General features: G+C 32.7%; 1 protein-coding gene across 1 annotated transcript; it reads left to right on the top strand.

The window, feature by feature from the left end:
• The first annotated feature begins 1,319 nt into the window (after window positions 1–1,319).
• LOC142348625 (plasminogen-like) lies at window positions 1,320–15,317 on the top strand. Its single transcript, XM_075400033.1, has 3 exons — window positions 1,320–1,675; window positions 11,450–11,549; window positions 14,723–15,317. Exons 1-3 carry the CDS (start codon window positions 1,369–1,371, stop codon window positions 15,231–15,233), a joined length of 918 nt encoding a protein of 305 aa, XP_075256148.1. The 5' UTR covers window positions 1,320–1,368; the 3' UTR covers window positions 15,234–15,317.
• Window positions 15,318–15,965: the final 648 nt, after the last annotated feature.

The following is a 15,965-nucleotide window of genomic DNA, read 5'->3' as shown; positions in this document are numbered from 1 at the left end:
GCACCAGTTCATTTCCGTGGCAATAAAGCTGTCAGGATATCTCGCTTTTGCGTTGAAATGTGTGAACTAATTTATCCTTTACACTCTAAATCACCATGGCTTTTTTTGATACTCAATTGTTCCCAATAACTAATCGTTCATCAGTGCTGTTCAAAAAATTGCTTTCACGGAAAAATCAAATAACTCACATTTTAAACAGTCAATTCGATGTTTTATTTTTTGTTAGTAAATGAAAACATAATTAAAAATTTCAAAATGTACCGAAGTTAAGCCTTTTGTACTATGTCTTAAAATCAAGAGTAGAATAACTTTATAATCAAATAGAAGTCGTGACTGATCTGTTGCAAACCGGCACCGAACTTCTCAAGTGGTAAATACTCCCGTATAACAATTTGATTATAGTGAGGTATTTCGAGTATGAGATCGAGTTTCATTTAATATATGATATTCAAGTACTTATAATAATTTTTTTTCAGTTGACAAGCGTGAACAAATCAGTTGCTTTTTGATGAATTTCAGCATTTATTTTTTCTTTTCATGCTTTTTAGTTCTACTACCTATTTCGACCTTGAATTCGTTAGACCATGAGACTGTAAGACCGTTGTTTTCCATCGCTATGATAAATATTGAAAATTTATATGTTTCTACAATCTGCTTGATAAATGTTTTAAAGAAAACTTTCTTAGAGTGGCTTGTCTTAATTTAGGAAAAAAACTTGGTTTTTTAGAATAAAAACTTGATTTTCATCTCTTTATGACTTATTAACGGGAAAAATTATGACTGAAACAAAGATTAGCTCAATTTTCGAACAATTTTTACTAAATTTAGGAACATCTGTTTATACCAATCAGCACCAGATGCACTGAGTTTTTTTTTCACTGGCAGGAAATACAATCAAAATATAATGCAATTTGTTTGTTAACCGAAAAGTTCTATGAGTTATTCCTCATAGCACACTTTGGCAAAACAGAGCTCCATGGCATTTAACCTTCTGCAAGGATACGGAAATTAAAAACTTTTTGAAGAATTGGTTTTGCTTTTACGTTAATCATAAGAGCACTGGTATGTAAACAAGATTATGAGTAAATTAGTATTTATGCTAAACTGACCTTAATTAAAAATCTGTAGTTGCGGAACGGTAGTTGTAGGCAATTCTGTTCTAATTATTACGGCCTCCAAAACTGATATTTGCCCTCTAAATATCACATCAAAGCTTTTGCATAATTTCTTTAAATTTACAATTTGTCTTGAGCAATTTAACCACTTTTCCTTTGCTAAGACTATTGTGACGAAATCTAAAGGTCAAAGGTTGCCAGAATTATCCAATTCATGGTGTAAATAAAAACACCTTCTCTAAACGATATTTGAATGACAGTCAAAAACGAAATGATGTCAAAAATTGTAATTTGGTTCATATTTATTACCTCGTTTGTTATATTTCTCAATTTACAGACCCTTGAAGCAATAAATTTTCCTGAAAAGGAAGTAAAAACCTGGAATGCAAACAAATTTCAGAGTTCTATAAATTCATTTATAGTAAATGGCCTGGTTAGTCAACCGACGCTGTTTTATGCCAAAATTCGGTTTGGAAGAGGATCGACTGAATTTTGTGGAGCTACAATTGTGGATGAAATATTTGTCATGACGTCAGCATTTTGTGTCTACAGTTATCATCGTGAGTTATCACCTTTTGGTATTTTGACGAGTAGATTTTTCAATATTCGAGTCGAAATTAATATAAAATATAAAAATTACACCAGTTGAGCATGATTGGAGTGTCATGTTCTAATTGGTACAATGGCCTAAGTGGTAATAAAGGCTGACTAGAACCTCAACGAGGCGACGCTATGTATTACGATAGGGCTTGCAGAAATTCCCGTCTGAACTGCTTTCGTATAAAAATAGTTCATTTATACAAAGTACTATGTAAAAGGACACAGAAGAAATTTAATTGTTTCAAATTGAATGGAAAACTGAATGTCATAATCAGCTGCATATACCAAAATATCTGTGCACAAATTTGTGAACAGTTTTAATTTCTTTGGATTTTTTAATATTTACTTTTCTTTTCATCGATTTAAACGCTCACAGCAAGTTTTTGAGAGAGAATAAATTTTTTCAAACAGAACTTTGCAAAACATTGCAGAGACACTTAAAATTTTTAACTAAAATGCAGTTATCTGATTTCGAGTCTGTACGAATTTTTGTAGGAAAATGCGCAAACAAACAAAAGTCTCAAATAACAATTTGATCAATTTTATAAAGTAAGGTTGTTGACTTTAATTGAATAAGGAAACAAATAAACTTTGTGTGGGTAGCATGCGAATCGAAATTTTTAATTTTTCATCAAAATTTTGTCTCAAAAAACTGCCGGAAATTTGGAGATATAAAATAACAGCAAATTTTTTATAAATTACTTAAAAATGTTGTGAAAGTTTTACTGAAATCTCATGCGCAATATCGGTGGAAATGAAAAACACGACATTACAGATTGAAATAACTGGAAATTTAAAGAAAGAAATATGTCTGAGCAGATACTGAAGATAAAACGTTTTCCTGAATGTTGTGATTGATTGCGTAATGATATGAATTTTGTTCTTCAACAAGAGCAATTGAGAAAAAAAAGTTTCACAGTGTGCACCAGTCAATTAAGAGGCTTAAAGAGAAGAGAACCGAGTAAAATTGCTGAAATTTCAAAACTTTCTACTTTCGTTATGAATTCTCAAATTATTAAAAGTAAAAAAAAGTGTGATCAGTGTTAACAAATATCTAGGAGATTTATAAATACTTTGTTCGGAGTTTTGTTGATTTCTTTGACATCTCAGTTTGCTTAACTTGAAGTATGATTTCCCCCAATGCTATTATTACTTTTTTGAAAATTCGATAACAGTTCGATTGTAAGATAAAAAATTTTATTTGTCGTGCAAACCCGAATTATTGCTCCTATAAACCAGACAATCGCTGATGCATCTAATCAAAACAAAGTTTGTTGACAACCTATAATCAGGTAGATATTGATAGAAATAGATTTTGGAGTACTTATAATATAAATGTTTGATTTTTTAATACCTGGATCTATTTTTAAATGAAATGAAAATTAAAAGTTTTCATCAGCTTCATATACCAGAAAGTCGGTGCTCAAAATATTGAACAATTTTTTTTACAAAAAATCCCCTTTTTCTTCTTCATGAGCTTAACGCTCACAGCAATGTTTTGAAACAGAACAAAGCTGCTTTGTTCTCTAAATTTCCCCTTTAGTGTTTCAAATTGCAGTTATCCGATTTTGAATCTGTACAAACTCTGAATAGAAAAAGTTGCGAACAAACAAAACTTTTACAAAACAATTCAAACAATTTTATAAAGTTAGGTTGTCCATTTTAATTGAATTGGGAAACCAAATAATTTTGTGTGAGTAGCATGCAAATCAAACTTTTTAATTTTAACGTCAATTTATCATCACCAATTTGTCTCCAAAAATTGCCGGAAGTATGGGGATTTAAGGCATCAACAAAGTTAGCTAGAAATGTTGTGAAAGTTTTAGTACAGACTCAAGCGCTATATCGGTAGAAATGAAAAACACGACGACACAGATGATTGAAATTTTAGGATATTTAAAAAGAGAAATTTGTCTGAGAAGATAATGAAGATAAAATGTTTTCTTGACTGTTGTGATTGAATGTGTAGCGTTATGAACATTGTTCTTCAACAAGAGCAATTGAGAAAAACAAATCTCCCAGAGTGACCAGTCGACTAAGAGGCTTAAAGAAAAGAGAACCTAATGAAAAATTCTGACCTTTCGATTGGTTTTAATTTCGTAATTAATACACAAAATATTCAAAGTAAAAAAATATGATCAATGTAAACAATTAGCTGCAAGCTTTCTAAAAATTTGGTTCGGAATTTGTGTTGACTTCTTTGACATCTCAGTTTGCCTAACTTGAAGAAACCTTTTTTTGTTTAATGATAAAATTACTTTTTGGCAACCTTGATATTAGTTCGTTGGTAAGAGAAAAAAAACTCTTTTGCTTTGCAAACCCAAATTATTGCATTTAAACAAAACCAGGTTTGCTGAAAACCTATAATCAGATAGATTTTGATTGAATACAAACTTTTGATAACCAAAATACTTGATTTTTTCATAACTGGATAATTTTTCAAACTGAATGAAAATTGAAAGTTTCGATCAGCTACATATGCCAGAAAGTATTTGCACAAATTATTGAACAGTTTTATTGTTTTCGATCTTTTAAAAACACACTTTTATCTTTTTTCGGTCTAAACGCTCACAGCAAGTTTTTCAAAGAGAACAAATTTTTCCGAACAGAATTTTGCAAAACATTGCAGAGACAATTAAATCTTTTAACGAAATTGCAGTTACCTGATTTCGAGTCTGTATGAAATTTTTTAGGAAAAAAACGCAAACAAACAGAAGTCTCAAACAATAATTTGAACATTTTTTTAAAATTAGGTTATTGATTTGAATTGAATTGGGAAACCAATTATTTTGTGTGAGTAGCATGCGAATTGAAATTTTTTTAATTTAACGTCAATTTATCATCAAAAATTTGTCTAAGAAGCTGTCGGAAGTCTGGGGATTTAAAGCATCAGCAAAATCAACTAAATTTGTTGTGAAAATTTTAGTTAAATCCAATGCGCTATATCGGTGGAAAAAAAGCCACTACATATTGAACTAACAGGACTTTTAAACAAACATTTCTATCAATAAGAAAGAAATTATATCTGATTAGAAACTGAAGATAAATTGCTTTCCTGAATGTTGTGATTGATTGCATAGCTTTATGAATATTGTTTTTCAACAAAAGCAATTGAGAACAAATTTTCAAGGAGTGAACCAGTCGATTAAAAAGCTTAAAAAAGAGAACCTACTAAAATTGCTGTCAGCTCCAATGGTTTTACTTTCGTAATTGCTACTCAAAATATTAAAAGTAAAAAAAATCTGATTACTGTTAAGAAATAGCTGAAAGCTTATAATAGCTTGGTTTGGAGTTATTTGATTTCTTTGACATCTCAATTTGCCTAACTTGAAGGAATCTTTTCCCCCGATGATATAATTAGTTTTGGCAAAATTGATATTAGTTCGATTGTAAGAAAAAAAAATTATTTGCTGTGCCAACCCAAATTAATGCTCCTATGAACCGAACAATCGCTGATGCTTCTAACCAAAATCAGGTTTGATGAATGCTATTCAGATAGCTAATGATAAAGTTTAAAGTTCTTATGACATTAATAACCGATTTTTTCAATACTGGATCATTTTTCGTTCCACAATGAAAAAAGAAAAAGAATAATGTTTTCAAAACAAATTCTCTAAACTTATCAGCGCTATTAAGCGCCATTCATTTTTTTTCAGAAATCGAAGCAAAATAATTTTTTTAGAGTCAAACAAATTTAAGCTAAGCATTCCTTGCGGCATGGTTTTCATAGAGGTGCGCATAACATAAACTCTCTTATGCCTAATTCTACCGTTATGAAATGACTATAAGGCGCCTAATGAGCGAATTAGGAGTTAATTTTCAAGATAAACGTTTTTTCATGAAGTAGACCTATCTCCCTTTTTACTCCAACAGAACAGCATACGTTATCATATGAAGGAATTCCTGATGTTGATCTTGCCTTCAGAAGAATTGGTTGTGATCCTTCTGATGTGATCTTCAGAAGAATTCAGCGTAGTATCAGTGTTATGCAAACAATATCGAAATAAGTAATCAGATTTTGATTTCTATTTGCTTCCCGCTTATTTATGATAAGAAACTGGAACCAGTGAAAAATTGAAGTACGAGGCTGATATCTTGATAAAAAAATGTAAAAAATATGAGTAGTAGAAAATGTCGAAAAAGATGATAAGAAAAAACGTTCGAGAACATCCAAGGGAGCGGTCACAATCTCAGAGAGTTATCTTGTGAAGTATAACGAAAACTTTCCACAATTGGCATCTATATCTCAATTGCAAGAGAGCTTGGTTCCCAAATTGCACAAAGCAATTTAGTCTGTTTTGAAAAAAAAACTGTTTTTTCAAACTCGAATAACTTAAAAGTGCTCGACTACGATCGATAACAATAAAGCAAGCCGAAATAATTTTTTCTCCCTCCAGTTGTAAGTTACTTTATTCACATAATGGTGTGCAGCAACGTGACCTGTATGTGATAATTTAGATTTTTGATGTATCACAAATTTCCATCCAAATGCAGGAAAACCTGTAATTTTAGTGACAAAAATGCAATAATCAATATCGATTCAATTTTTGGGCCGTTCGAACCCGGGTCGAGAAGTTTTCTGAAAATTATGTAAGAAATGCGCTGAAATGCGTTTGTATTGCATAGCGTTATGAATATTGTTTTTCAACAAAAGCAATTGAGAAAAAATTTTCAAGGAGTGCAACAGTCGATTAAAAGGCTTAAAAAAGAGAACCTAGTAAAATTGCTGTCAGTTCCAATGGTTTTACTCTCGTAATTTCTACTCAAAATATTAAAAGTAAAAAAATTCTGATCAGTGTTGAAAAGAAGCTGAAAGTTTTTAATAGCTTGTTTTGGAGTTTGCTGATTTCTTTGACATCTCAGTTTGCCTAACTTGAAGGAATCTTTTCCCCCAATGATATAATTAGTTTTGGAAAAATTGATAATAGTTCGATTGTTGGAAACGATCTGGGACGAGTTGGATGAGTTGAATACAAAACTTTTGATTACATAAATACTTGATTTTTTCACAACTGGATAATTTTTCAAATTGAATGAAAATTGAAAGTTTCGATCAGCTACTTATACCAGAAAGTATTTGCACAAATTATTGATCAGTTATAATATTTTCGATATTTTGAAAACACACTTTTTTCTTTTTTTGGCCTAAACGCTCACAGCAAGTTTTTCAAAGAGAACAAATTTTTCCAAACAGAACTTCGCAAAACATTGCAGAGACAATTAAATCTTTTAACGAAATTGCAGTTACCTGATTTCGAGTCTGTATGAAATTTTTTAGGAAAAAAGCGCAAGCAAACAAAAGTCCCAAATATTAATTTGAACAATTTTTTAAAATTAGGTTGTTGATTTGAATTGAATTGGGAAACCAATTGATTTTGTGTGAGTAGGATGCGAATCAAAAATTTTTTTCAATTCAACGTCAATTTATCATCAAAAATTTGTCTAAGAAACTGTCGGAAGTCTGGGGATTTAAAGCATCAGCAAAATCAGCTAGATTTGTTGTGAAAATTTTAGTGAAATCTAATGCGCTATATCGGTGGAAAAGAAAAATACGCCGCTACATATTGAACTATCAGGACTTTTAAAGAAAGAGTTTTATCTATAAGAAAAAAATTATATTTGATTAGAAACTGAAGATAAATTGCTTTCCTGAATGTTGTGATTGATTGCATAGCGTTATGAATATTGTTTTTCAACAAAAGCTATTGAGAAAAAATTTTCAAGGAGTGCAATAGTCGATTAAAAGGCTTAAGAAAAGAGAACCTAGTAAAATTGCTGTCAGTTCCAATGGTTTTACTCTCATAATTTCTACTCAAAATATTAAAAGTAAAAAAAATTCTGATCAGTGTTAAAAATTAGCTGAAAATTATAATAGCTTGTTTTGGAATTTGTTGATTTCTTTGACATCTCAGTTTGCCTAACTTGAAGAAAACTTTTTTTTGTTTAATGATAAAATTATATTTTGGCAACCTTGATATTAGTTCGTTTGTAAGAGAAAAAAACTCTTTTGCTTTGCAAACCCAAATAATTGCACTTAAACAAAACCAGGATTGCTGAAAACCTATAATCAGACAGATTTTGATTGAATACAAACTTTTGATAACATAAATACTTGATTTTTTCATAACTGGATAATTTTTCAAACTGAATGAAAATTGAAAGTTTCGATCAGCTACATATGCCAGAAAGTATTTGCACAAATTATTGAACAGTTATAATATTTTCGATATTTTGAAAACACACTTTTTTCTATTTTTGGCCTAAACGCTCACAGCAAGTTTTTCAAAGAGAACAAATTTTTCCGAACAGAACTTCGCAAAACATTGCAGAGACAATTAAATCTTTTAATGAAATTGCAGTTACCTGATTTCGAGTCTGTATGGAATTTTTTAGGAAAAAAGCGCCAACAAACAAAAGTCTCAAATAATATTTTGAACAATTTTTTAAAATTAGGTTGTTGATTTGAATTGAATTGCGAAACCAATTATTTTGTGTGAGTAGCATGCGAATTGAAATTTTTTTAATTTAACGTCAATTTATCATCAAAAATTTGTCTAAGAAACTGTCGGAAGTCTGGGGATTTAGAGTATCAGCAAAATCAGCTAGATTTGTTGTGAAAAATTTAGTGAAATCTAATGCGCTATATCGGTGGAAAAGAAAAATACGCCGCTACATATTGAACTATCAGGACTTTTAAAGAAAGAGTTCTATCTATAAGAAAAAAATTATATTTGATTAGAAACTGAAGATAAATTGCTTTCCTGAATGTTTTGATTGATTGCATAGCGTTATGAATATTGTTTTTCAACAAAAGCAATTGAGAAAAAATTTTCAAGGAGTGCAGCAGTCGATTAAAAGGATTAATAAAAGAGAACCTAGTAAAATTGCTGTCAGTTCCAATGGTTTTACTTTCCTAATTTCTACTCAAAATAATAAAAGTAAAAAAATTCTAATCAGTGTTAAAAAATAGCTGAAAGTTTATAATAGCTTGTTTTGGAATTTGCTGATTTCTTTGACTTCTCAATTTGCCTAACTTGAAGGAATCTTTTCCCCCAATGACATAATTAGTTTTGGCAAGCTTGATAATAGATCGATTGTAGAAAAAAAAACTTATTTGCTGTGCCAACCCAAATTAATGCTCCTTTGAACCGAACAATCGCTGATGCTTCTAACCAAAATCAGATTTGTTGAAAGCTATTCAGATAGCTATTGATAAAATTTAGAGTTCTCATGACATTAATAATTGTTTATTTCATTACTGGATCGTTTTTCGTTCCACAATGAAAAAAAGAAAATGAATAATGTTTTCAAAACAAATTCTCTAAACTTATCAGCGCTATTAAGCGCCATTCATTTTTCTTCAGAAATCGAAGCAAACTAATTTTTTTAGAGTCAAACAAATTTAAGCTAAGCATTCCTCGCGGCATGGTTTTCATAGAGGCGCGCATAACATAAACTCCCTTATGCCTAAATCAACTGTTATGAAACGACTATAAGACTTTTGCAAAAGATACATCAATTTTGGTTTATTTCGCGTTTCTTTTCTGCTCACGTGAAGGCGCCTAATGAGCGAATTAGGAGTTAATTTTCAAGAAAAACATTTTTTCATGAAGTAGACCTATCTCCCTTTTTACTCCAACAGATCAGCACACGTTATCATATGAAGGAATTCCTGATGTTGATGTTGCCTTTTTTGATCTTCAGAAGAATTCAGCGTAGTATCAGTGTTATGCAAACAATAATGAAATAAGTAGTCAGATTTTGTCTTCTATTTGCTTCCAGCTTTTTTATGATAAGAAACTGGAACCAGTAAAAAAATTGAAATACGAGGCTGATATCTTGATAAAAATATGTAAAAGATGTGAGTAGAAGAAAATGTCGAAAAAGATGATAAGAAAAAACGTTTGAGAACATCGGAGGGAGCGGTCACAATCTCAGAGAGTTATCTTGTGAAGTATAACGAAAACTTTCCACAATTGGCATCTATATCTCAATTGCAAGAGAGCTTGGTTCCCAAATTGCACAAAGCAATTTAGTCTGGTTTGAAAAAAAAACTGTTTTTTCAAACTCGAATAACGTAAAAGTGCCCGACTACGATCGATAACAATAAAGCATGCCGACATAATTTTTTCTCCCTCCAATTATAAGTTACTTTATTCACATAATGGTGTGCAGCAACGTGACCTGTATGTGATAACTTAGGTTTCTGATGTATCACAAATTTCCGTCCAAATGCAGGAAAAACTGTAATTCTAGTGACACAAATGCAATTAATCAATATCGAGTCAATTTTTGGGCCGTTCGAATATTGAAAATTTTGTTACAGCTTTTCAACTTGCGTATTTTGATTCTTGTCATCTTGCAACGGCTTCGGATTAATTATGCTTTGCAATTTTTCTCCTATTTTTCCTTTGAGTATGAAAAATTTCAACCATTTCAGGAATGTCGTTCTTTTTATTAATCTGGGCTTCTGAATCAATTTGGTTTCATAATATGAGTTGAAGTATGAAAGTGAAGTTCGAGGCTACCCGGGTTGACAAAAATTTCCAAAAATTATGTAAGAAATGCGCTGAAATGCGCTCAACTTTCACAAAATTCAGCGCAAAAACCATACATAATATTGCGCTGATATGCGCTGAAAAGTGCTGAAACTTTGTAAGAAATGCTCTCTGAAATCCGCTGAAATTTCAAAAAGTTCAGCTGTTTTCTTTCGCTCCGTGGTTCGAACCCCGATCATTGCGTCTCTTCTATCAATTAATCCACTGTGCTATTGAGAACTGAAATGCTTCCCATTTAATTTGAATTTATAATAATAAAACGTTTGATATGAAAAGCGCTGAAATTATGTAAGAAACGCGCTGAAAAATGTGCTGAAACTTATGTATGAAATGTGCTAAGAATGCGCTGAAATCATGTAGGAAATGCGCCGAAGATGCGCTGAAATTATGTAAGAAATGCGCTGATAAATCTGCTGAAACTTATGTATGAAATGTGCTAAGAATGCGCTGAAATCATGTAAGAAATGCGCCGAAGATGCGCTGAAATTATGTAAGAAATGCGCAGAAAATGTGCTGAAAGTTAGGTAAGAAATGAGATGAAAATGCACTAAAATTATGTAAAAAATGCACTGAAGGTGCGCTGAAATTTTAAGTTTCAGCGCCATCTCGAAATTTCAACGCATTTCAGCGCATGTATTACATAATTTCAGAGCATTCAGCGCATTTCTTACAAAAAGATGCGCTGAAACGGCGCTGACATCTCGACCCGGGTATGATTGGAAGAACCGCAAACGTAATTTGATATACCGTGCTCCTGTGCATTGTAGCGGGACTATAGTTTGAAAAAAAACGGGACAGAAGTGTTGTTCAAACAGTGTATCAAATGTTTTTAAAGTTACACACCCAGGTAAAAATTTTGGATTAATAGTTCTGACGCATCAAAAATTATCCATTTCATGACGAGAGCTTATCTTGTTTTTTATCCATTTTTTCCAAGAAACTATTCCAAATTTTTACGAGATTGTGCATGCTAAGTCATTATTACGTTTTGCACTAGAGCGATCCATCATACTTTCAGCAAACATGGCCCTTTTTCGTAGCCGTAGTGTTCAGCACCAGGTAAAATGAGTTGTTTATCAAATTACACCCATAATTCTTCCTTCGGATATCGGTTGCATCTGGAACCCCAAGCAGGCAACAATTAAGTGGTATGCAAAACAAACAAAGTTGTTTTAGCGAGCCAGCTCACTTTGGAAGTAGGAGACTTTTCAGAGTTCAGATGGTGGAATCGGAAAACTCGGCTCTACAATATAAAAGCTATCTACATAGCCCCAGGGTAATATTATTAATATATTTTCGTGAGTTGAAATAACATTTAAATGCCACTTGTGTCTACGCGGACAACCCAAAATTGTTTGAAGCAGTAGAACTTCATTGTGATATCAGCTAAAAATAACAATGAATTTAATGTTGGCACGAGAAAAATCATACTTTTTATTTAAAATTTTTATTTCAACTCACGCTTTATCTTTTATGCATCTCTTTAAGATCTAGTCCAATCCCATAGGCAACTTAAAGCTTTTCTTGCTAATTTTTATGAGAAAAGATGAAAAATGAAAGCTGCAAATATGATTTCACAGAGCATAAATGCTGGCCTATTGGAATCGATGTTTTTCGGCATCACTATTTGTACTGCTCTGAAGATTTTTGAGCCGTACAAATGTTTTAAACTGGTTTTTTTCCAATATTTATTCATAGACTAGTTTGATTAAACTACAGATTTAAAAGGAAGCGCATAATCGACTCAAATGTTTTCTGGCTTTTCCTTATGTGATTAAATGTTAAAAAACATTTTAAAATGGTCTTCAATCAAGATTAGAACCACAGAAAAAAAAACTGATCTTCAAAATCATATTTCCTACATTGAATTGAGCTTCGTATTTTGATTCACTAGAAAATTAGTCTTTATATGTAGGTTTATTTGAACTGTTTATTTCAAGCCCTCCCTCCCTTATTCTATAAAGAGTATATTTCAATAAAAAACTTTTGCTCAAACAATAACAATCTATTCTTAAAATAGGTTGATTGTTTCAAAATATTTTAAAATTGGTACAACTGATCAAAATTTTTATTTCTTTCGTATGAGATTTATCAGATAATGCAATAAAACTTTCAGAGAGTTTTCATAAAATCTTACGAAAATGTGTAGAAGCCTTAAAAGAATTTAAAATTTATGGGATATTACAAAATAAAAATTCTGCTACAAATTCCTAAGAGTTCTTCAAAAAATTTTCTTTAAGCAAGAATTGTAAACGATATTTCTAAAAAAGATAATATAGGGGATTATGTCTTACAATATCTTAATTATAAACGTTTTTCTATCCATATTTTAAAAAAAATTGAGTTTTGCAACAATTACCAAGGTTGTAGTCCCACACCGAAGCAGGATATGTCCAGACAAAAATAAAAGCACGATGGGGACGCCGTGTGTTCAAAATTACACGGCCCGGATACACAATTGAACGCACAAAAGTCTGAACATGAGCGCACGCAGATCTGGACATAAACGAACAAAAAAATTTAACGGACGCTAAGCCAAAACGAATCACTGCTAAATGTTGTTCAATTGGAAAAACTTGTTGACTGAAAAAAATTAAACACTTTTCAAAAACTCTCTGGTTTCTTCATCTTCAAGGACTAGCACTGCACCACAGAATGTAATTTTTTTTGCCTGGTGAACGCACAAATGTCTGGACAAGAACGCACAAAAGTCTGAACATATGCTTTTTTGGTCTGGAATGGTCTAGAAATATTCGACTTTGAACGCACTAAGAACACACTATAAATTGTGAACTCACGATGGGCATGACATACGCAGACATATATTCTGTCTGAATATAGGAACTTTTCGTCTGGGACGGCCTGGACATAGGCACTTTCCGTCTGCGACGGCCTGGACATAGGCACTTTCCGTCTGGGTCTGTCTGGAAATACCTACCTTGGGTCTGGCACTTCAACCTGGGTACTGTAATCGCATTGACATTGATTTTTAAAAAAATCAGAAATTTTGATGATTTTCGCAGATATAATTTCTAAATCGTGAGTGAAACGTTTAACAGGATTTTCAAGATAACTTTGGCTCGCATTAATCTTCAAAAAAATTTAAATTATAATTTGATCCCGCGACTTGTATTTTGGTCCTAATCTATATGATTTTGGTTTTATCTATATCATCAAAAGTTTCAGAAAAAGCCAATTTTCAGACTGTTGTAGTTGATACTTAAACAAAAATTTGTTTTGGGTTCCTGAGAAGGATATATATGTCCCGATGGAAACGCTATCAGCAGCTAACTAAACTTTTAATTTAAATTTTTTAGGTGAAGCTTCAGACGACAAATATTTTCAAGGCAGTGATTTTATAAGATTTCTACGCGTCCTGATAAGCAACTTATACTAACTTACAGGATCTTATACAACAATAAGGATTGAAAACTTAATTATTTATCTGATATTAACTGTCAAAATCACATCAGATCATACAAGAATAAATTTCAACTGTGTCTGTGCATTTTCTATAGAACTGATAAGATAGTAAAGGATTTCAAAAAAAATGATAGTGCGTCTTAAATACTTTGCACAAAAAATTGAGCTATACTTGCGATTAAAATCTAACGTTGAAAATAATTAAGGTTCATCATATTTTTTTTTCATTTTGACAGCTCTGCTTCTATTCGAAGGATGAGGTTATACTCCTAAAACACCTATTAGCCTTAAAAAACTGTATCTCTTCTTATTGCCTTGATCGTTTTTGCGGTGAACACGAACCGGAAAATGTAAGAGAAATTGCGTTACCCAGGTTAAGGTGCCATCCGGAAGTGACCTCTGATCAGACCGCTTCAGACGAAAGTACCCTCTGATCAGACCATCCCAAACCAAAGTAACCTCTGATCAGACTAAAGTGCGCTCGAAACACTGTGTGCACTCGAAGTGCGCTCCAAACTGTCTCTGATCAAACCTTGCCAGACGGAAGTGACCTCTGATCAGACCCAAATCAGACTATTGTCCAGACGATTTTGCGCCTGAGATGACATCTGATCAGACTCTCCCCAGACCAAAAACGCCACTGATCAGACCATTTTCTAAACATCGTCCAGACCAACTCCAGACCATTGTACAATCGATTGTGCGCTTTAAATGACCTCTGATGAGACTGTCCTCCCAGACCAAATATACAATTGTGCGTTTGGAAAGGGGCCTATGATCAGACGAATACCATCCGGAAAAGACTTCTAATCAGACCATCCCCAGACCGAAGTGACCTCTGATCATACTTAAGTGCGCTCGAACCAAATCCCAGATCCGGTAATTTTGGTCTGAGAACACCCTGTGTGCATTGGACTTAGTCTGATCACAGATCACTTCCGGGTGGCACGTCAACCTGTGTTTAAACAAAACTTCTTCAATCACGACTTATAAGGTGTGCTTTGAGCAAACACAATACCGGTTTAGATTTATCCCAAGTTTGAGATCAGTTAACGACCTGGCAATACTAAAATTATCCAGACAAATCAAACACACAAACAGAACCAATATCTTCATCCCAATTTGCCAGAGACCTCTAACTGAGTTGGAAATGCATCAAGTTTTACTGGGTACGTGCGGAATGGGATCAAACACTGGAATGATTCACTCGATTTCGAGCGCTCACGTACTTCATGAAACTGTTTTCACGATGTCTTTGTTCGATAACGAGGAGGGAAACTTTTTCACGCCCTGCAGAAGTGATAACATTTGCACAGATCCCGTTTTTCATGGAAGCAACATATGTAATATGGATTTTGGCGGGCCATTGTACAGGATGAAATGCGGATCCATGCAGCCAGAGTGTCTTCTGGGAATTGCCAGTTACGCTGGAAATAGGTCGACAACCCCGTTGGAGATTTGTAATAGTGGAAGTTATTTTGTGAAAATATCTCAATTCTATCCATGGATAATCCGAGTTTTCATGAATGGCTATTAAGGCTGAAATGACAGCACATAAGACTTTGAAACGCTAAAAGCATCAAATTGTAAAACTGATTAATAAAATTTATTTTTGTTCCGACCCAATTAGGTGGGGAGAGGCACTATATACTCAAACAGATTCTTTTTGTTCAGTCAATTTTCTCTGATCAAATATTCATCGCAGAGGGTCCTGAGGGGTATCATTAGAAAGCCCGTCCAGCGTAGAAAATAGAATCAAAAAGATTTTTTTGAACTTTGTTTTTTCCACAGAGTTATTGAGGTTCATTGTTTTGTGAAAATTTGAGTGATTTCAGTTGTTTTTGTTCACCTTTTTTGTATTTTGCTAAAACTTTCCGCAGTTTTGCTGAAAATATCATAAAGTTGTAAACGGAGTGTTTTAGCTTATAGCTGCGAAGTTAAAAGCTGAGTGTGACTGTTTTGTGGTGTTCGTGGGCTTTCTACCGTCCCAAATATTTGATTTGTATTGGTGTGCTCTTTTTATATAATCTGTTCAGATTTTCTTAGTTTTTTAAGGTCAGTGAGACGTCAAAATAGAGCAACTTTTATCCGACTGGAGAATTAAAGAGAGCGTGAAAGAGAGTCGGAGAAATTTTTAGAGCTTCTTGTATTCAAAAGCAAATTTTTGTTCAAGCGAGTCATAAACTTTTAGCAATATTTGCTTGCAATATTTGCTGTCATTAAAATTTTCAAATCTTTTACAAATTTTTGCACTATTTACTGTCATCAA

Source organism: Convolutriloba macropyga, chromosome 10 (assembly GCF_964194025.1).
Source record: "Convolutriloba macropyga chromosome 10, txConMacr16.3, whole genome shotgun sequence".
Lineage (NCBI taxonomy): Eukaryota > Metazoa > Xenacoelomorpha > Acoela > Convolutidae > Convolutriloba > Convolutriloba macropyga.
The sequence above is the reverse complement of the archived record's forward strand: the minus strand, read 5'-3'. Positions and strand labels throughout refer to the sequence as shown.

What these genes read in the sequence shown, in the direction of transcription:
- LOC142348625 (XM_075400033.1), top strand. Translation starts at nt 1,369, where the DNA reads ATGACAGTCAAAAACGAAATGATGTCAAAAATTGTAATTTGGTTCATA. An exon ending in TTGTGTCTACAGTTATCATC is followed by an intron (nt 1,676 to 11,449) that starts GTGAGTTATCAC and finishes AAGTTGTTTTAG; the next exon opens with CGAGCCAGCTCACTTTGGAA. An exon ending in GCTATCTACATAGCCCCAGG is followed by an intron (nt 11,550 to 14,722) that starts GTAATATTATTA and finishes ATACCGGTTTAG; the next exon opens with ATTTATCCCAAGTTTGAGAT.